The sequence below is a fragment of the Acanthaster planci genome, linkage group LG15 (genome assembly GCF_054643075.1).
Source record: "Acanthaster planci isolate LZ-2023a linkage group LG15, COTS_SCS, whole genome shotgun sequence".
NCBI classification, from domain to species: domain Eukaryota; kingdom Metazoa; phylum Echinodermata; class Asteroidea; order Valvatida; family Acanthasteridae; genus Acanthaster; species Acanthaster planci.
Window position 1 is genome coordinate 2,826,584 of NC_141791.1, and position 21,667 is coordinate 2,848,250.

Consider the following 21,667-nt stretch of genomic DNA (forward strand, 5'->3'; position numbering starts at 1 on the left):
ATTTTGTATTTTATTTCAATGGGAAGACTTTTTAAAATTTTTATATCAAGTTGAAACAATGGGCGAGGTTTGGTGAACGAGTTTAAACATGGCTGCCTCCATTTGTCAGAGAACTGTGACATTTTTCCAGCGAAAATTACCAGTTTTCTTTCCTTACAGAGGATTTTTTTCAGATAGGAAGCTTAATCTGGCTGTCAATCATTATGAGGAAAATAAAAATACTTTTAATGCCTCTGATCAGTGTGCACCTATAAAGAAATCGACGATGACTGGCTGTCGTGCCTGCAGTAACGTTTCATATCAGCGTGCGCCTGTGGCGACTGCTGGTAAAAAGAGGGCGGAGTTCAGTGACAAGTTAGAAGGCGGTCCTTCTCTGCAGGATTTCATTATAGCTTCAAACCAAACAGAAGATGTCTCAAGTGGTGAGGACCTCATTCCAGAGACGGTTCCTTATCTTCAGAGGAGTTCAACTGAAGCAGTGAACCGAAAAGGTAAAAAAAGGCCGAATTTTAGGCCTAGGCCTTATTCAGTTCATGATGATTAATGAAGATCTGCAGAATCGGCTTGGCTATATATGCATAGCCTTAGGGAATATATAGTCATGATAGTAGAGTCCCTTACGTGGTGCACTTACACGCTCATTTGACTTACCTCGCACAGCGTTGCCAAACCTTTTTCTTGAAAAACTTAAAACTCATTTGGATATAAACTGGTACCTTCATGATACATGGCATTGAACCCTAGTTTGTGACCATTTTCAGTATCATGAAATTTTGTTTGAAATCCAAAACTTGTGGCATCTGGAAATTGGGCTTAAATTCAGCTGAGTGTTCCCTAATGTGGCACACTTGAAGTTGAACATTTACAAAATCCTTAGTTAGAAGCTGATAAATTCTTATAAAGCATCATTACTTCCACTCAATTACCCATCCTCAAGATTGTCAGAAAATCCTTTTCCTGTTTTGGGCACATATTAAAAGAAGAGTTCATTTGTATGTCGGAAAAAATACCGGAAAATCAGGCAAATGTGCCACATTAGGGTATATATCATGGGAATATACTGTAGGCCCATAATACGGGCCTGTCATTAAAGTTATATCTTTAATCTTTTTTTTCTAAGCTGCTCCGCAAATCATACATGTACTTTCTTCTGTCTGAGGAGAGGATGGGTTGCGGGATGGGCGTTTGGCTGTTCAGGGTGGAGATTTGGCGGGATGGAATGGGTTTGTGGTACCTGCACATGGAGGATGAGGTGGGGATTTGTAAGTGTGGGGTGGGGATATGTGGGGGTGAGTGGAGTTGGGCGGTGATGACAGTTGATTAAGGATTTATCATGCATTCATCATCAAGTGTATGCGTGGATTTGATTGAATACTTCAATATTTGATATAGAAAGAATTCCATGTACGGATGCCGCTTGACACCCTGTGCACAAACCCTATGAAAGCTTTAATGTTCTCCAAGGCCATGCCTCAATATTTCCACTGCTAAATTTGACTTTTTAGCACATTTGATTGCTTTCAGATAGCTAATGGGCTGCTGCAGGGAGAATTAGTCCTGTCTGTATACAGGGAATTCTCTCCTTTGATACATGTCACACAAATTGATCACAAAATAGGGAACTAATGTGTAGCAACCAGAGTTGCTGACTCAAGTCATGTGACTTGGACTCGAGTCGCTATTTCTGTGACTTGTGACTTGACTTGTAAATACTGTACCAGCTTTGACTTGTGACTTGACTTGAACTTGCAAAAAATGACTTGTTACCCCCCTATTTTCTTGTAACTTATAACTCCGTAAGTTGACGCCGGGTTCTTTTTGCTTATTAGGCCTACAGCTGGACAAAATAATGTGCAGCTTGACTTGTACTTTGGACAAAGAGACTTGTGACTTGACTTGTGTTTAGACCAAATGACTTGTGATTTGACTTGACATGCCCTGTGACCAAATGACTTGTGACTCGACTTGGACTTACAAAAAATGACTTGCTGCCACCTCTTGTAGCAACAGACAGAAAAAATGCAGTCTCACGTGTTAAGTTACTATTTTGCGTAAAAATGTCACAGCAGTTCGTGACAGCATCACTGTTGTAGGATAGTTTTGTTGTGAATTGTTTTTGTATGCGGTACAGTTTTTTTCCTTAGATGCTTTTAAGCCACTGTAACATAGAGGAATGTCTTTTGTGACAAATGCTGAAAGAACAGGAATAATTGATTAAAGACAGAAAAATATTTTGGAGATTTCGCAAGAACTTGTTTGTTGATGTACATACCTGTGTAAAGTAATGTGTGAAATTCTGTCAAAAAGTGGTTGCCAATTGCTGAGTCTTACATTTTGCCCAGACTTCCTTGAACAGATTGTAGCAATGTAATTAGTCAGACAGATGCGATTGATGTGAGGCAGGAGACTGCACATGGTTGTTTACATGGAGGAACTCATGAGTTGATTCCAAGTCATCTTAAAGCTAATCAAATCAATCGATTTTTAAAAAGAAATCTTTTGCTTAAGCGCTGTAATTAGATTCTGCCTTTCAATTCTTAAAATTTGTTGGACTGCGTTCGTTCCTGCGACTTGACGTCGTGGAATGTGAAATGCTAAAAATTTATTATTAGGAGTATTGATTTTTTTTCCTCCAGTGTATTTTGAGACTTACGGTTGTCAGATGAATGTGAATGACACCGAGATTGCATGGGCCATCTTACAAGAGAAAGGCTTTCAGAAAGTGGACAATGTCTTAAAGGTACGTAAATCATTCCCATCGATAATTATCGGCAGATATAGTGTCTGAGAAGTAATGTTTATTGTTTATTATTTATGTATGTTTATGTTTATGTAAGTAAGTTTTTGTACCGTGCATTGCATGATTCAGATTAGTTGGATATTGATATTGAAAAAAAAAGTTTGAAACAAAACAAACCCAACTTGTTGCTAAATAAGTGCACTTGGTGTAGTTCTTGTCAGGAAACTTTATGTACATGTATCTTTGTCATTGGAAAGTTTGCTTGAATACGGGAGATTCACAATAGTGCGCCTCCAAGATTTTGCAAGGCGTTAGCCAATCACAATGCGCAAAATCTGTCGACCCTATGCGCATTTGGAAAGGGGTTGACAGATTTTGTGCGTTGTGATTGGCCAATGTGTTGCAAACTCTTGGTGGCGCACTACTGTGAATCACCCATGTCAAGCAACCCCTGCCCATTGCATGCGTAGAAAACAGGATACATTTTCATTTAAAAATTACAGTATTGTGGTCTCTTTAAGCAAACTAAAATCTGTATTTGTTTATTTGTGTGGTGGATTGGAAGGAAACTATTCTCATTTTTTTGTTACACATCAACATTTGTCATTCAGGCGGATGTTATCTTGGCTGTCACGTGTGCCATCCGGGAGAATGCGGAGCAGAAAATCTGGAACCGACTGGAGTACTTCCAAGCGCTGAAGAGACGGCGGCGGAAAAACCAGCCCCCTCTGAAAGTAGGCCTCTTGGGTAAGATACTAAGAATCCAGAAATACCACTTCAGACATCCTGCAGAACTTTCCAAAATCTGAAATGCTCTATTATTCACTGAAAATTCAAATACATTCTTTGCACAGAGGTGTCATAGTATACGTGTAATACAACAAGTTACCTTGTAAGCATTCCTTTTGACCTTGAGTGATAGTTATGGGAAAGATAATGATGGTAATCCTTTGATAAGGCCAAAACAAAACTAATCACTCTGGACCCTGTGTGCACGTGGTATGCGGCACTTGCCACATGCGCTTCAAGTCCATATAAGGAGATTCTTCTGGACTGCTTGCACAAGGAATATACTATAGAATGGACGGGGGCTTTGGGGGAAATGAAAGTAAAATTCATGAACAAAATCCGCAGAAATTTATCGTATATTGATTTCCTTTGACTCTGGGTAAAATGGTATTTATGAGTGGGAATAAGTATGTGTTTGGTTGGTCTTAAACTGATGTTTAAGACCCGCTCAGGAGAATGCCCTTGAGAGGTTGGGTGGCACTTACATGTATTTCAAATGAAACAAACAGCACTTCAAAGGGTACTCCATGGAGTTGTGGGCGTAAATAAGTCTACTGAACCACTTTGAGCCACATTCAATCAAAATAGGTACCTTTTTCTTACTTTTCATTGTCCAATTTCTCATTTTCTCACAATCCAAGCACAAAAATTTAAGGGTTGTGCCGTCAAAGTAGGGAAACAGGAAGCACAGTAAATAAATTTTTTTGGCTAACGTAAACTGAGTAACCCTTTCCATCAATGTCTACTGAATAAACTACATGTAGATCCATTTGAGATCTTTGCTGATCAGGTTTTACCTCTCCCAGTACACTCTGTGGCGAGGGTAAAGACATGAGAAAAATCTCAAATAGCAAGGAGTTAACATCCAGCAGTGTTTTCACGTGTCGCCGTTCTGTCCTCCTTTCTGTGTATCAGGCTGTATGGCTGAGCGGCTGAAGAAGGAGATTTTGGAGCGAAGCAAGATAGTGGACATCGTGGCTGGTCCCGACGCCTACCGAGACCTACCCAGGCTGCTCTCCGTGGCCCACTCGGGGCAGGCCGCCATCAACGTCATGCTATCCATGGACGAGACGTACGCCGACGTCGTGCCCGTCCGACTGAGTCAGGATTCTAAGTCAGCGTTCATGTGAGTGCCGGATCTGCACTTTATATGATTGTTCAGTTAAAACTTATTAAGCCATTTCTGAGTCACTGATGGAGTTTTCCATACACCAGTTTCATTTCTTAACTTTTCGCTTATTGCTTTGAGGTCAGTGAATTTTTGGGGAAGCTCACGCCCAGTATCGCACCGATTATTCTGTGCCAAACATCAAGCTTCACTTGCCGCAGTGCGGAGCCAAAAGTTAGAATATATTGATTCGAATCTAGCATGCAGGGCCCTTTGGAGACTCGTTTCTTTTCCTCACATTTGTTGGATGTTTGGCCGACGTCAAGGACAATTTACAGCCATCCTCGGTAAATGATAAAATTTACGGGGAGGTCTGAAGTTCAGCAAGGACACTGTGTTGGCACTTCAGCATCACGAGGGAATATCAAATTAGTGTACAATGTACCTCCCCCCCCAGACTTTAACTCGGACTCATCTACAAGGCCACGTCAGGGGACACCTGTCATCTGGCTAGTATGCCGCGGGAGTCTCCCGACAATCTCTGTCTCCTCAACAATCAGAAGTTTTTGAGTGACTGGAAAAAAAGGTCTCAGGGCTGTGGCGCGACGTGCAAACTGTGTAATTCAATTAGCAATAAATGCGAATTAAATTGAACATGCCAGCCTTCAAAAAACCTCATGGAAAAGTGTCAATGCTGTCATGCCCAAAGAGACTGTAATTGTGAAAGGGCATGTTTGACGGCATTCCTCTCGGCCTTTTCATTTTTTTCAATTCTTTCAGAGCACCTCTGGTTCACAAAGGATTTCATTGTCTGGGAATTTGCCAGCATGTTCTCAGTTAGAAAAACGAACATTGAGATATTCGTATTCAGTTGATAAACAAATTATACAGAGCATTGTATCTCTGTTCAGGCCAAAAAAAAACCTGATCGAAAGAAACACCAGGCAGATGGTAACCACAAGAAAATATGATCACAGCACATACAATGTAGCTTCACATTTGGTTGAGACTGCGTCGTTATGAAAGACAAATCAAATCCTGTCCTCTTGGCTGACAAGGACGTGTCTTTTCTAAAAAGCTCAATGAAAATAATATCTGAAACTACACCCATGCTAAGGTTTTAGTGACAGCCCCTGTAACCAAATTGCCACGAAGGGTGAAATATTCATTTCATCAAAATCATTATCAAAGTTGATCTTCATCATGTATTTGATCTTGTATCGTTTTTCACTGTGAAATGACCTGAAATGGACGCGCTTGTATGTCAGTCTTAACCGTCTCAATGTTCTGCAAGTTACATGTCATGTGATACTGTTACCCCCGATCCACAGGCTTAAAGTATTCTTGTATGCATTTCTTAGGCAACGATTTCAATCACAGTGGGCAGCCGTAGGCATTCAATCATGCGTGAAAAGCAAAATGGCTGGCCGCACGTGACACTCGCCTGTACAGTAGTCTGCAGAAGATATTCAAGTGCCTCGTTGAAGGATACAAGCAACCGTGCACTCAACGTCTAGACCACAAGTGTGCCCGCACTTCACCTTGACACATGCTGTATCGATTCCCTCCCAAACGCATGACTGAACTCCTCCCTGGAGATCTTGGGTACTTTTTATTGTAATTTTTTTTTCTGTCGTCGTAGTTCTATCATGCGAGGGTGTGATAACATGTGCAGCTACTGCATCGTCCCGTTTACACGAGGCAGAGAGCGGAGCCGGCCCATTACCTCCATCCTAGAGGAAGTCAGGATTCTCTCTGATCAGGTGGGCAGAGCATCACAGTGCAGCCCACTTAGGTCCTGCCTCTGTGGGTTCCGTGTACACAGACAACCCCCTCACGAGGAAAACGACAAAAAATTCGGGCTGGCACCAGACCGACCTGGTCCAAGCACTGACCCTGTGAATATGAACCTGTTCAGATAGTGTGTAATCTGTTCCTTATCCGATACTTACAAGTGTTCCACACATTTCAGTCACGAAGGACCTAAATCTGCCCAAAGGCATAGTTTCAGTGTCGTAGTCCAGGTCATCACAAGTCCCTGCAAGTCCATTTTAAATTGATCCAGTCTCAAGCTACATGTAAGTCACAAACAAACTGTGTCACAAGGATTCCTCTGTCGTTGTACACCCTGTTACATGGTCTTCCGAAAGGACTTGCAACTGGACTTGTAAAGGGAATTGTGATGGACTCAGCCACAAGTGTGCTGTTTTTTGCATGAGCTCAGTATGGTACAGTGTTCCTTGTTGAATTTGGTATCCCAATTTCGTGAAACTGGTGAGCAAGGAGTGCTGCCCATGGGTCACTGCAGTGCTGAGATGGGTGGATTCAAGAACTATGCCAGCCAAGTGGCCCTGGAAATTAAGGTTAATTAGGCCAGCTTTCTTTTATTACGTGAACCAGGAAATCCAGACAACTCTGAATAATGCAGTATTAAAATTTTTTGGAAAAAAGACACCAATTTCAATATTTTTCTTCGCCAGCCCTGGATAAGTTACTAAGTTACTTACTTTGAAGTTTTGTTTTTAATTTTTTTCTGTCCTGCATTCTTGCAGAAGTTCGCAATCCAGTAAATCCTTTTCCAAGGTTTTTTTTTTGGGGGGGAGACAGTTAAGAGGATGGAAGGGGTGGGGCTAATAGCACCATTCTTGGAGGAGGAATTGCATGTTGACATTGTCTTCCTTGCAGGGAGTGAAGGAAGTGACGCTGCTCGGCCAGAACGTCAACAGCTACCGGGACACCTCTGAGGCGATGCACTACGGGTCGGATGCAGCCCCCGAAGCTGCCACCTCCGATGGCTCCGCCCACGATGGCTCCACTCGTCTGGCCAGGGGCTTCCGCACCATCTACAAGCCCAAGCAGGGCGGGCGGCGCTTCGCCGACCTTCTGGCCCGTGTCGCACAGGTGGACGCGGAGATGCGGGTGAGGTTTACCTCCCCGCACCCGAAGGACTTCCCGGACGAGGTGCTGCACGTGATCCGCGACTGCCCCAATGTCTGCAAGCAGGTGCACCTGCCAGCTCAGAGTGGCAACACAGAGGTCCTGAAGAGGATGCGTAGAGGGTAAGAGAGATTGAATTGAAGGACACAGAGGAGCTTAGATCAGAGGCACGTTATAATTGATTGAGAGGAACAGGTTGGAGACAACAGTTAATCACAAGCCAATCTCAAGTCAATCACAAGTCAATCAAAACCCATTCACGAGCCCATCGCAAGTTGATCACAAGCCAATCACAAGTCAATCAAAAGCCAATCACAAGTCTATCACAAGTCGATCACAATCTAATCACAAGTCAAACACAAGCTGACTGACGAGTTGATCATATTTCCAATGTGAATGGATCCCAAGCCGACGACAAGTCAGTTACATGCCAGTCGTATGTCAATCACAAATGAGTCACAAGTCTATAACAGGTCAATCAGAAGTCCAACTCAAGTCTCATTACTTACAATCAAGTCTAGTTAGTGATTCATGTGAACTCTGACTTCCTCTTTCAATTTCTTTTTTACTGTGCCTCTCTTGTAACTTGCCGCCTTCTGACATCTGATTTGGCTTTGTGATTTTCTCAGTTGTATTTTGGAAATTTGTCGTTGGTTGCAGGTCCCTTTTTGACAACTACATGCCTTAATCTTTTCAGTGCAGTGTATTTTTTAAAACGTTGATTCAATTTTATACTTTAACCCTGGAGGAAATTTTTGGAGATAAGTTGCCTTCACATTTGAGCAACAGCGTACTCAAATGTTCTGTTATATCTTCCAGCTACACAAGAGAGGCTTACCTGGATTTAGTGGATCACATCCGGAGCACCATTCCGCAGGTATCCCTTGGCAGCGACTTCATCACAGGGTTTTGTGGCGAGACAGAAATGGAACACGAAGACACCTTATCGTTGCTGCGATCTGTCCGCTACAACTACGCCTTCCTCTTCGCCTACAGCATGAGAAAGGTGAGAAATCAACACAGTGGCATCATTTCCTATTTTTCTGTCTCATACTTTCAAATCGGATGTTTCATTTCTTTATGGCAGGCAGGTTGGCTTTTCCCGGTTGGCTGCATTATTACATCTGTTCGGAAATCATCAGGGCCTCAAAACAACTTCAAAACTTTCTCCTGTTTGCAGAAAACCCACGCCTATCACCGGCTCCAGGACGACGTGCCGGAGGAGGTGAAGCAGAGACGGCTGCGGGAGGTCATAGCGCTGTGCCGGGACGGCATGGGGGAGGCCAACGCGGCCCAGCTGGGCCAGCGACAGCTGGTGCTCATCGAAGGGGTGAGTCATTTAAAAACTATTTGGCCATGGCCGAGAATGACACTGGTGTCTGTGGGAAAGTGGGTCTCGGCTGCTAGCTAGTTGGCCCCCATGGGCTGACTTGCAAGGGTGGAAGAGGAGAAGGGGGAATGGGGCCAACGGGGCCTGTGGCCCCCCCCCAAAAAAGGAGCCCAAAAATTAGTCTCGAAAAGAATGAGAGAAAGGCAGTTTTTCTGGGCTTATTTCATATCCCCCCCTCCCAAAAGTGAGTGAAAAGGCCCCAATATACAGCCCCACCCCTCAGAAAGGTCGTAAAAGGTTACTTGAAAAATTGCCTTTTTTTTAACCATCCAAAAACAAGTTCCTCCATCCCCCGAAAAGTTGATTCAGGATCCGCCCTTGTTGTTCCTGGCTATGGTCAAGTGATTCAAATGTGGCCTAAGACTGATTAGTAGATCCACTTGTAGAACTTTTTATTTTAGATGTTTCTCACCACTTGTGATAAATGTCAATTACAAATCAGATGCGATTCAAATAGGTATGAACAGCGACAAAGGATGCCTTCATCTAATTTTGCATACATGTAGCTTGTGTCTTAACTTCAGATGTATTGACCAGTGTTGACTTGTAATGGGCTTGTAAGGGACGCTGCCATGACACGACCGAGTTCAGGCACATCTGTGAAAATATGGCATGCTTTGAAGATGTTAATAAGCAAACCTGTTTTATAAGGGCTCCGTAACAGAAGTACTGTGTCAGTGTTTACATGTAGGGAGTCAGGATGGTGTAGTGGCTCTTTCCTCGCCTTCCACCTCTGCGACTCGGGTTGGAATCCCACCTAGGTCAGCAGGTGGATTGGGTTTTCAGTCCCTGCCTGATTCCAAGGGTTTTTTCCTGGACTATTTATCCAGGGTTTTCTTCCCACCTCTAAAACTGAACATTTCTTCACTGTCTTCTTAAATTGTCACTTCATCCTGTAATTGGCACTAAATGCGTTGTTGGATAAATGGATATAAATAAATAAATAAAATGTGTATTTGTTTTCTCTTGATACTTTCAAACAAAGTGAACATAGACTGTACAGATAGCTGCATTTGAATGTGAAGGTGTCCTGGTTCCCTTTTTCCCTTTACGTTTGACTCTCCACAGTCCAGACTGTTTGAGCATAACGAGGAGCAGGTGGCAATCTTACCAGTTGGAGAAGGAAATCAGGACATTATGACCTCACTGTGAAAGCACTAGCATTGAAAAAAGAAAGGTAGCACTTGGCGAAAAGTCAGGAAAAAAAAATTAATAATCTGCAGTACGTGCTCCTGTCCCGAGTAAAGCGAAATTGAATCTGGCGCCTAGTCTGAAGGGCTCGGAGAAACTTGTTGGGCCCCTTGGTTGAATTTTGCCCCGGCATCAGGTGTTGGGAGATGCTCGCTCTGTCCTCTAATGCGCCCCAGAATGGTTTTCTGGCCCTCATTATATGCCTCATTGGCTGGCTCGAGCTAGTTGGCCGCCCTGTCACAGCTGTGCTTCCCGTCTGCAGATTGAATCGCCTAGCCGTCCGGCAGTGATGACGGATAATTGGGGTCGTAGAACTAAGGAAAAAGGAGAGGTTATGTGCGATGAAGGCTCTGTGCACACACTCTGCAGAGGATGCTATTTGGCCTCACAGCAAGGTAGAGTGAACAGGACTTTAAACTGAGTGGTCTGGATCCGTTTTTGATTGGCTGTCTAGATTTTATAATTGATGCACACTAGGGGAAGGAGGAGATCGCCGGATGCTATTACCTCGAGGGTGACTATGAGATGGCTGGCTTGATGATCACCGTCCAAGCAAAATAAGCGTGGAATTTTCCCACTTGCAAGCGCAGAATGCGGAGTGACATTAAGGCCTGTGCAGGTGTTGAAGTTTCTCAATGGGACATGTTTTCTGAAACATATTTCACATCCGGGGCGGAAAATGCTGATAGCAATGAGAAATAGAAAAGTGATTAAATTGCATATGACATGCTCTCTGTGACCAACCTTTTAATGGGTATTTTATGTTGTTGCTTCACTGGTAGTCATGGAGTGTTCCATGAAGAGGACCATCTTATTGAGAGCGTTCATGATTAGGAGCAGGTATTCGTCTGCTGTGCAATCTGTGTTCTCCATTTTACCCCTCGGCCCAAATCCGACAGTGAACGAGGCTCAGCAAGCACGCTCTCTGTGGTTTCGTCCTGTGGTGCCTCTTTTTCACATCAGCTGCACGTGCTTTGTTTACTTTGGCCCTGGCCTAGTTAAACTTTTACAGGTCCAGTGACATATTTGTGCTGCCGGTTGTGCAGTTTAGTAGATTTTACCCGGTATTCTGGCCTGGAGTGAACCAGTTTTTGACACCATTTTAATTCAGGTATTTAGAACTTGTGGTTAGTGTATAACAATTTCTTGCAGTCTTGGGTTTCCCGGCCTGAATTATTTTTCAGTGTAGTCAAGACTGTCAGAAGACCAGTAACAAAATCATTCACAAGACCAATTGTCAGCAAAATGGCGAATAGTGGATGCTTTTGTTGCAGATCCTTTCAACACGCTTGTGACTTGATGTCAGAGAAGATCTTTTATCATTTTTATCATGAAGTGTCTGGTAATGAAACCAAGGATTCTTCAAATGCACCTCAGGCACTGCAGCTCGCAAGCCTAAAGAAACCTGTAGAGAAGAGACAGTGAGAAGCAGTTACAGTTTTAGAGGTGGGAGGAAAACCCTTGAGGAATTTTTTGGGTAAATTCCATGGAATCAGGTAGGGACTGAAAACCCAATTCATCTGTGGACTGTGCCGGGATTCGAACCTTGATCGCAGAGGTGGAAGGCAAGGAAAGAACCACAAGAAAAGAAATTCTGCATTAGCAAATATATGTGCTGAGCAGAATCAGCAGAGAACCAATTATGATTTTCAATGTGCACCACATGATATGTTAGCTGGTGACCCTATTTTCTACTAAGCAAAAATGTTTTTGTTCTGAGCAAAATTTGACTCCTGAAGTGATGACAAATGTCACCATGTTGAAAATGCCTGGTTAGTTCTTGGTTTTTGCCGACACAAACACGAGCGTCGATGGGAGCGAAGCGCTCACCAGCAACAAAATGAACACCATTAACAGTGGATGGGACCGAAATTAATTTTTTTTTTAAGTTTCGAGTTAATTGGTAATTTTCAGTTTCTATCTCTTTGTTTTCATCTCTTTGTTTTGGGGCTTTTTTGTGTCTTTTTTGCCATTTTGTTTTCTAATTTTTCAGTGGGGGAGGGAAGTCCTGCCTCCACCCATCCTGACTCCCATCTGCGTAAACTACGTTTACAAGGACACGTGTGAAAAAAAAATATGGAGCAAGCGGCACTTTGGCCAGAGAGACAAATGTCACGCAGGAGACCACTTAACCAACCTTTCATCGATAATGTTTACGCTCACCCTGTCATTAGGCCAATTGCATTTGCATTCCTCCGTATCTTGGGCCCACGGGTTGAGAGCAGCTTTTAATGAAATCAAGACAGTCCAAATGGGACATGTAATTCTGTTATCAGACCTCAGTGCAGATGCCAGGCCGTTAGTGTTTCATTCACTCATACGGGCTTTGACGTTGCAAGTGGTCGGAATTTTTGAAGCGGCTCACTGGATGGCAGATGCGTAGTGAATTTTGCACCGGCGCCGTGTTTACCTTGATTGCACATGTCTTTGATTAAAAATTGTCCTTCCTGGAACATAATTTGCAACTTTAATAAACTGCCACAAGGCTGTGCAGTCAATTTATCAGCCGAGATTGATCCTTTTTTTACATGAGGAAAACCTGTTAATTTAAATTGCTCCTCCTACGAAAACCATGGAGGATTTCCGAGGGAAATGGATGGACTGTGAGCACAGTTTAATCCATTAACATAGATTTCCTTTCCCTCGAGTGATAAATGCTGTCTTACACCTGTGGGAAATTATTTGCCCCAAACCTGTATGCGATCGTTGAAGGGGAAGATTGTCAGAAAAGGCATCGGGCCGTGATGAATGACTGTGTACATGCAGTCAGAGTGATTCCATCACAGCTGCAAGGTGTCAGAGAAGCTAAGACCTCCCTCAGCCCATGGGATCTACTGTAATTGCTATAATGCAAGAAGCTGTTAGTGAGAATATGGTGTGGACCGTGCCTTACGCACTGATGAGGGAGGTTGAGGACTTCCGAAATCGTCTAATGTACCGAGGGGTTAGACTTGCAGTCGGAAAAGCTGTCACATGCAACACTACATTTTATAACCATTGGTAGGGTTTCTGTGAACTCCTTGGATTTCCTTTAAAACAGATCCATTGGTAAGACTTCAGACAAAGTCTGTAAAATGCATTGAAAATTTTTAGTCAACCATAACCTTCCAAGATCCATCAAATCCAACTGGATTTTTTTAGGATTCTGCAGGACTGAGGAAGGCTCACCCCCGCCACTTTTAATCAAGTTCACAAAATATGCTTTTCGTTTCCTACCCAGTGAATGGTTTTCAGGATTCCAGAAGGCTCTAAGCAAAAACAAATCCCTTAGGAGTAATTTGGGTTCATTCATGATGCATTTGTATGTAACTGAACCGATTACTGAAAATTATAGGAGCTGCATGAACTGATATCTCATCTCACTCCTGCCACTGAACTTGACCACTGCAGGACAAGAAAGTATGAGTTTAAAGGACCTTTCCCAGCTGAGTGTTTAACCAACAGATGAAAGCAATTATTCATTTTGGCATGTGTTTGTAAATGTGTACGGCCAGGTTCTAACCCTCAAAGCTGCAAAAGCCGTCAGAAGTGACAGAATCCTGGAAAAGGAGGATTTCCATTCTAACTCGATGAACCAAGAAACCCCGAAATCAAATTACCTCTGCCAGCACTTGATGGTTGCTGAGTTCACTTGTGAACAAGGAAACCAATGAATACAATGACCTCGTTACCATCCCTGAATGGTTGGCAGGGCTAGGGCACTGTCCTTTGTTCATTGATGCCTCGCTTTAGTAAGTTTCTGTTTTGATTTCGAGGGACATCTTATCAACCCTCATTATTTGCCTCTGAACATGGCGCCTTTCGATAATAGTCATTAGACCTTGATATACAATTTCCCTTTCCTGTAGCATCTGTGTGTGGGATTCTTTTGGGACCTTGCATTAGATTCAGTTGTGGAATATGATCATGTTTCAGGAAGTTATTTTTTTTATTTGGTGTTACTGGCTCGGTGTTGGAGACTGGCTTGGTGTTGGTTAGGTCTTGCTTTGTCTGGAGTCGGTTAGCTAAAATTCTTTGTTCATAGTTTTGGTACCTCACAGCGTTTTTCCTACAAAAAGACTTCCGTTTGCTGACACAGTGTTTGCAGAAACATCTGTACTTAATAAAAAGTGTGATTGATGCTTACGTAGGACTTTCCATCGTACGAATAATGTCATAGTTCTTTACAATAATTACGCCAATCGTCAAGCAATACCCGTGGGCAGGGGATATTTAGGTATACATATTGTCTCTGCCCCCGCAGATATGCACTAATACACATGGGTGGAGAGAGTCAAGAAGGGGTGAAGTGACTAGCCCAGGGTCAGAACATGTTACCAGTTGCAGAATTCGAACCCCAGACCTTCTGATCGGTAGTCACAAACCCTAGCTGCTAGGCCACATGCCTGTAACTAAAGACCAAACCGAACCCAACCAAGCCAGGAAAACAAATCTGAAATACGAAACCTGGAAGAAAAAAACACCAGGAAAGAAAAGGCAGCATCCAGGATTATTGGACTTAATTTGTTTTGTATTTTTTCTAAATGTTTATGTTGCAAGGTTTAAGATTGTATGAAACCAACTTGAAGAAAAAAATGGCCTTGTTTAGACCTTTAAGTTTCTGGGAGTTTAAATTAGTATTTTTCATTGATTTGTTTTCTGAAAGAAAAAATGCCCCCCAGCAATTGATACCTGTGAGTGTGTATGCGATTGTAAATTTGTTTGAAGTGGAATTTCTTTGCTAGGATTTCCCATTGTCCACTGTCAATCGACATTGATTTCTAAATTTACTCGAAGGAGGAAAGCAAAAGAATGGAACTCTGTGAAGTCTTGAAATGCAATAGAAGTCTGTTGTAATACGGCTTTGCCCAGCAGTGCAACGAAACATAAAAGGTCATGGTTTGCGCTCGGGGTGCAGCAGATGACTAGCTGTGCTGTTTGTGATGAAATCACTGTCAAAAGTGTAGTCGATAATAGTGTTGTTATGGCGATGAATAAACGTGGACACACGCATAGTTTCCTGGGGTTTTTTGGCTTCAAACTAATTGAAAATGTGGCTGGCAATAGACCTATTCTTCATCTCACTCTCGGCAAAGGCCGACAGGATATGAAGCAGGGGGCAGCGTGCGGACTTATGATCAGACGACACAATGCGTTCATTTTGCCGTGATGAATGACGGCCATATTGACGTCCCTTTGCATTGGATATGTGTTCATTGTATCTTGCATTTCAACATCAACTTATAAGACATTTTTTGTGTGGTTTTTTATTTCCTTTTTTTCAATTTCAGTATTTTCCGTCACATTCAGTACCTTTCCCCCCCCCCTCATTTTATTTCTGATTACATGCACTGGATCATCAACTTTCACTTTGTGAATGGTTTGTAAATAGTTACAGTGGGCACAGTGGAGGAGCTGACTTGCCATTTCTTGGCAAATTGACGTCGGAAGCACCACGAGACATTTGGCCTGGCAGCCTGATTTTGTGCACAGGTTTAGAGCCGATTTTGAGTGCCGAGCGGTTCCTGCAAACTGATCTCAGGATGACAGAAATCTTGCCTGTAGACCAACGAATATTGTAGAGGCTCTGCCTGTCGACTCAATTGAAAGACTTAAAAACTCCACTTCCATGCTCCTCGCATGCCCCAGAGCAGGGCCTCTGTAGCCTGCATTGTAATCCTTCATTTGATCCAGTTTTGGATTGCGACAATTGAGGAAATCGAGCCAGTTAAATACCCGATAAACCAAATGAAATGCCTCAGCCTAGTGATGTTTGTGTGGAAGGCAAACCACTTTACACTTGAAAAATCTAAAACTGGTTTAGAACACGTTGGGAAAATTTGTACAAAGTTTTTGTTTGTTGTTTGCCTAATTTTGTAATACTTTTTTGTGAGGGGAGTGAGGCTGGGGTGATGGCTCTTTGGACACCTTCCACCTCTGCGACCCGGGTTAGAATCCCACCTATATCAGCATGTGGATTGGGTTTTCAGTCCCTGCCTGATTCTGTGGGTTTTCCCGGGAATATTTATCCGGGCTTTTCCTCCCACCTCTAAAACTGAACATTTTTCATTGTTTTCTTAATTGTCACTTCATCCGATAATTGGCGCTGAATGCGCTGTGGGATGCAGAGAGATAAATGAAATGGGATAAAATGAAATATTTTTCTCTTCTTTTCTCTTTCAGGTCAGTAAGAGGTCTGACAAGGATCTTGTGGGACGAAATGATGGCAATATTAAAGTTGTCCTTCCCGATACCAAAGTTCTGAACTGCCTGAAGAGCGATGCCTCCGATTCCTCGCCAATGAAACCAGGCGACTACGTCGCAGTCCATGTAAGCCACGCTCTGTTTTCATTACTTCTGGAGGGGGTGGGCCAATCCGCATCGAGCAGGAGCACCCCCTCATTGGTTGAAAAGAGCCGTGTTGGTCAGGAGTGTTCAATTTGTTGGTAGCGATGCGACCGTGACGCGTGCATTTCCTAGTCATTCGTGAACCAGCAAAGTTCAATTTCGACCAAAGGAGCCTCCGTTGCTAAGAAAATAGCGCCCTCTCTTGGTGGAGCTCGAGGCCCATGCCTGAATGAAAATCTTTTTGTTCCATTGTCCACTGCTGTGTATTCAGATTGTGCACACAGTGGTAATTTTGATGACTGTTGTGTTGCAATGAAAGATCAACAGTTGTGTGTTGGTTAATAATTTTCATGGGGGGCTGATGGAGGTCATTCCCCCGAGAATGCCATTTTCTCAGTGCTTGTTTTCTTTCATCTCGTATTTCCTCTTTCAACTGTTGGGAGCATCAGATTACCACCCTGCTTCCACAAAACGTACCAGCAATATTCAGGCCAGTGTATACCAAGCAGAGGCATGTAAAATGATTGTCTACGCTAATTGGAACTCGGTCTTGTGAATTGACCACCTGTGGCGAATTCATCAGCGGGAGTCATCAGCATAAAAAATGGAATAGGATGTTCGGAGTTTCAAAGTACCTCAAGCATTTCTGAGTAGAGGCAGACCTGTCCGCAGTGCTGTTTGTAAATGTTGAATTTGGTTTTTATGTACTTTTGACTCTTTTTATAATGATTTTTGAGGCCTGAAATGTTATCAGCTTGTAATTTCATTGCAAACTTTCTATTTTCACAAATGCTGGTACACCAGCGCCCCACACGATACACTTGAATCCACCTTTACGATCGACTGTTGAGAGATTGCTTTTGGATAATCGTTGTTTGTCCTGGACAGATCGACAGCTGCAACTCCCAGGTTCTGAAGGGAACGCCTCTGTACCACACCACGCTGAAGGAGTTCCACCGCACGGAGGACGTGTCAGCAGTGGGAACTTACAGCTGACCTCCCGAGGTGGCTTACCCGGTCATCAAACGATCACTTCATGGCCCACATTGTTGTTTTTAATCGAGCATATGCACAACCCAAACTGAGACACATCACCTCCCACAAGATGTACCCCCTACCTCCAAATCAAAGACCTGTAAAATGGCATACCTTGGTTATAAAAATTAGACAGAGGTTTAGAAAAAGGAGGGTGGTGCTAAGTCCTTCAGGAGAGGAGGGGAATGAAAAGTTTCTTGTTCTGCACGTCAGCCATCCTCAATTCCGTCAGCCACCAGCCATCTTCCATTTTTGAAAGTCATCACACAATTTTAGTTTTTCCACCCGGTTTGCGTGAGAGATCTGAGTGATGAGCACTCGTCATTTTGTTTGCGGGCATTAAAATCCTCCCCCTCTTCTTTGAAAAGTAAAAAAAAAATTGATCACATCATGGTCAGGAAATGTAGGTCAGTAGTCTCGATGGAAAAATGATTATAACTTTGGAAAACCCCGCAAAGTAGGTTTAGTCATCGGTGCAAGTACGAGCATCGCTTTGCCAGCTTCGATTTCATGGTCCAATGTTTATGTTATTTACCCAAGCGTACCAGCATCTTTCCACCACCATACTCCGCGTTTTACCGTCTGTTTTTTGGTTTGACTTCATCCCGACAAGGGGGCATGTATATGCCTCATTTTGGTATGTCTCGTGCTGGTTTGTCTAAAAGTGTAGAATTTCCGCCTGAGAGGGTGTTGAATTTCCTGCCCAAATAAATATCCACCTTTTTACTGCAGCTCGGCTGCCACACGCTTGTTCCATCGGAGACTCTAACCTGAGCGTCCAAAGGTCCCTCTTGTGCCAACACCATAAATTTTACGGCTCTATAAATCCTTCCTTCCGAACCAAACAGTGGCAAATGTTTTTATTAGGGTGTGCGAATATGACCCAAAGTGCGAAGTTGATAAATATTGCTGCCGATATTTTTTTTCGTCGAGAAGGAGGGAAGGGGGGGGGCTCGGGTCACCCCAGCAGTCTGCCTAGACACAGGAAACATCATCTTCGTAAAATGGAGGGAAATGTCCCCACTTGGTATACATTGTATTTTTATTTGTCTGTGTTCTTGCTTCCCATAGTCGATGATCTTGTGCTTGTTCAGCTGTCCCAACTCCTGTTTCTTCCCTAGACATGGCGTGGAGTGGGCCTCGGCATTCACCCACTGTCAGACCCTACGCAGCTGAAACAATAGCCGAGCAACCGTGAACCGCATATCTGATCTTGAGGTTTACGAATTTTATACAGCATCCAGTGTTGTAGATTTAATGAGTTTAGGAGATCGTTTTTTTTTCTAGATGACTGGCACCGGGTTTTTTTATCACAAAGAAAAGACTACAGTGATATTGGAGCTCATCAAATGTAAATGTTACGATATTTACAATTGACTCCAAACATATTTGTCGTTCTGCTGTGCCCGAAGGCCTGCGGCTGCCGCATGGTGCACGTTACTCGGTTGCCGCTGTCGAGGATTCAGTATGGAAATTAAAGTCCTTGTAGATTTTCGCAAAGTTGATAAGTAAAATTAAACAATGGAAGTCAGCTCGGTTCATTGAAGCTTGAGAAAAAATGGGGGATCTAGGTAATAAATGCTGGTTGGTTACGTCCAAATACAAGTACTCCGTGTAAGAGAGGGACAGAGTCCGGATATCAGGAGAGCGCTGCGTGACGGTCGGACGGTGGGACAACACTCGGGAAGTGGAAAGGTAGTCTCGCAGACCCTTTTAGTCATTTTTTTGTGTCAACACGAGTGCACGCGCTCCCCTCTCGACTTCACGGTTATTAATTGTCAGATGAATCGAGAGAACCCGGCGGGCCTGGAGAGTACATTTCCGGGGGGAGGGTGCGAGCTGAGAATAGTTTGGCGGCTCAGCAGGGTGGTCGGGAGGGATGGAGAAATATGCGGGGGTTTTGTTCCAACTATCACCGGTTATCAGGAATCCTCGGGAAAATGTTAGCGAGCGGTGAATTGCTACCTCGTCAGAAGGCAACATACTGTCCGTAGACTCGATGCAGAGAAGGTTTAATGTTTGCCCATGTTGGTTTTGTTTGTCTAGTATAAAATCTCATGTTTGCCCAACAAACTAGTGTTTGCTTTGACTTTACAGTCACCGCGTGGACTGAGGATCAAACTGTGATTGGCTCATTAATTCCACCAATCAGTGCACGTGTACCGTAAACGTCGACTCGGAGTGTCCACACCAGTGGTGGAATTTAACTGGCATGCCCTGGCCCAGGGTCTGCGAGATTTATCGCCTCGGTCTCTCGCCCAGGGTCCCGTCCGTAGAGATGTTCAGGGTAATAGTAAACGTACACGGAGTGAATGCGCTCCTCATCTCAAGTACTGGACGTAATTTGAGACTGCCAGCAGATTCGATTGTACACCAAACCTTGTGTCCATACTGGTTTTATTGCGTCAGCCGTGTTTGCTATCTGTGTGTGCTTTGCGTGGTTGTCCGATAGGGGGTCTTATTGACCTTAGCCTCGCGTCATCCTTTAATGCTGGTGGCACGATGATGGCGGCCGTAATAATTGAAGGCGTGCTTTCTCGAGCGTGGCCTGAAATTATGGTAGCCCTTTGAATTATGAATGAAACTTTACTCTCGAATTAATGCAAAACTGGTCGACCATTGTGCCTGTGGTGGAGCATTTTGACCTTGGAGCTATGAAACGATAATTTCCCTTTGGTACTGAAGCCGGTTCTCGATGAACATTTTAACTTCAAGGGGCTTCGTTCACAGTTTTGTCGTTTAATGTCGCCCCAACCCATGGCTGTATTTTTTTTTATGTCAAACAAGCAATCAGCGAGAGGCAGCATTTCAGGCCAAGTCTGCGCCACAGAAGAGGGAACTTTGATTGAAAAATTAAGAACAGTATTGACCGTTATAGTAGTTCACTTTGACATTTTGACGAGGAACGTGACCGAATAAAAACGAGTGACTGCTTGTTTGTTCCTTCAGCACTGCTCGTGTCTGTGATTTCTCTCTCTTTCCTGGTCTCAAGTACACGTAGTTTTCAAGAGGGCAGTAAAGGTCAATGATTTAAACGAGGAAACCATAATCGGTGAAAGTCGTCGCCCAGCCTGGAGATCCCAAACGCACAGAGACGAAAAGAATTGATCAAGAAGCCAGCGAAATTTGCCCCTCAGCCCAATCTGGAACCCAACCTCTGCCCAGATGTTTTATTCTCCCATTGCATGGGAAAAAAATTCAATAAAACAACTTCATTTTCATTCTGTGAAAAAGTACACGAATCAGTCAGTTGTCCATTCAGTCCCGCCCCGACCGAAACAGGGGGAAAACAAAATCAAGTAATAATCCTTTCAAAGATTACTATATACCGAATTCAAAGCCAGTGTTGTTACTCCGAGTACGGACAGACATAACGCTGGTGGTTAAATTAATACGGTGTTGACAGTCTTTCGTACATTTCTACTCGAAGGATTTGCTCGTAAAATCCATATCGTCTCCTCCCACTTTACGACTAAAAACTTTAGGACCTCGTATAAACCTGGTAAGCACGCCACGGATCCATTAGCGACGTCTCTTTCTATTCCTGGTATAACACCCACCGTTTCCGAGGCGCGTCGTTGTAATCCATCACACTTTTTGTATTCGCGATGGAGATTCGAAATCGGTCGTTTTCGTTTTCCCCGAGAACGCCATTGCGACAGTGACATTTATGGCCACTGTAAAAAACAACACTCAGACTATAACGCGACCCATCAATCGCCGACGAAGGACATTAACGGATTGTAAACATGCACGCGGCCGTCGAAAGGCTTCAGGGCCAATATGAAGGGTAATTTTCTGAAGGGTAATAATAATTATTATTCAATTATTATTTTTTCTACTTGCGATGTCTTTGACAGCAACCTTTTCAATATCTGCAACAGAGTCGCCGGAAAAGATTAAAAAATGCGTCCAATCTTCACTTGAATATAAGACAATAAGAAGTAGATCAAGGAAAAAGGACGCTCGTGTCTGTAGACGGATTTTATACTTGCGGGAAAAACTCCACGCAGTGAACTCGACAGATCCGACTGTAGTGTTGTCGTTTCGGGGGCAGATCCAGGTTTGACTTGATAGGGGGTGTCCACCATGAGGGGGGCCGGGGATTGACAGTCACTTGTTATTGTTTTCGTGCTGTCTTTCCTTTCAT

The 21,667-nt window shown here is 43.5% G+C and overlaps 1 protein-coding gene across 1 annotated transcript; it reads left to right on the plus strand.

Moving 5' to 3' along the window:
* Nucleotides 1-84: 84 nt before the first annotated feature.
* cdk5rap1 (CDK5 regulatory subunit associated protein 1) lies at nt 85-20,465 on the plus strand. The gene is made up of 10 exons (XM_022226183.2): nt 85-491; nt 2,637-2,740; nt 3,352-3,487; nt 4,445-4,655; nt 6,280-6,400; nt 7,323-7,696; nt 8,394-8,580; nt 8,755-8,904; nt 16,318-16,464; nt 17,371-20,465. The coding sequence occupies exons 1-10, from the start codon at nt 89-91 to the stop codon at nt 17,476-17,478; spliced, it is 1,941 nt and encodes a 646-aa protein (XP_022081875.2). The 5' UTR covers nt 85-88; the 3' UTR covers nt 17,479-20,465.
* Nucleotides 20,466-21,667: the final 1,202 nt, after the last annotated feature.

Bases quoted from the DNA above. Each gene is read 5' to 3' on its own strand.
- cdk5rap1 (XM_022226183.2), top strand. From the start codon at position 89: ATGGCTGCCTCCATTTGTCAGAGAACTGTGACATTTTTCCAGCGAAAA. The intron at 8,905-16,317 runs GTGAGTCATTTA...TTTCTCTTTCAG, and splicing joins AGCTGGTGCTCATCGAAGGG to GTCAGTAAGAGGTCTGACAA. The intron at 16,465-17,370 runs GTAAGCCACGCT...TGTCCTGGACAG, and splicing joins GCGACTACGTCGCAGTCCAT to ATCGACAGCTGCAACTCCCA.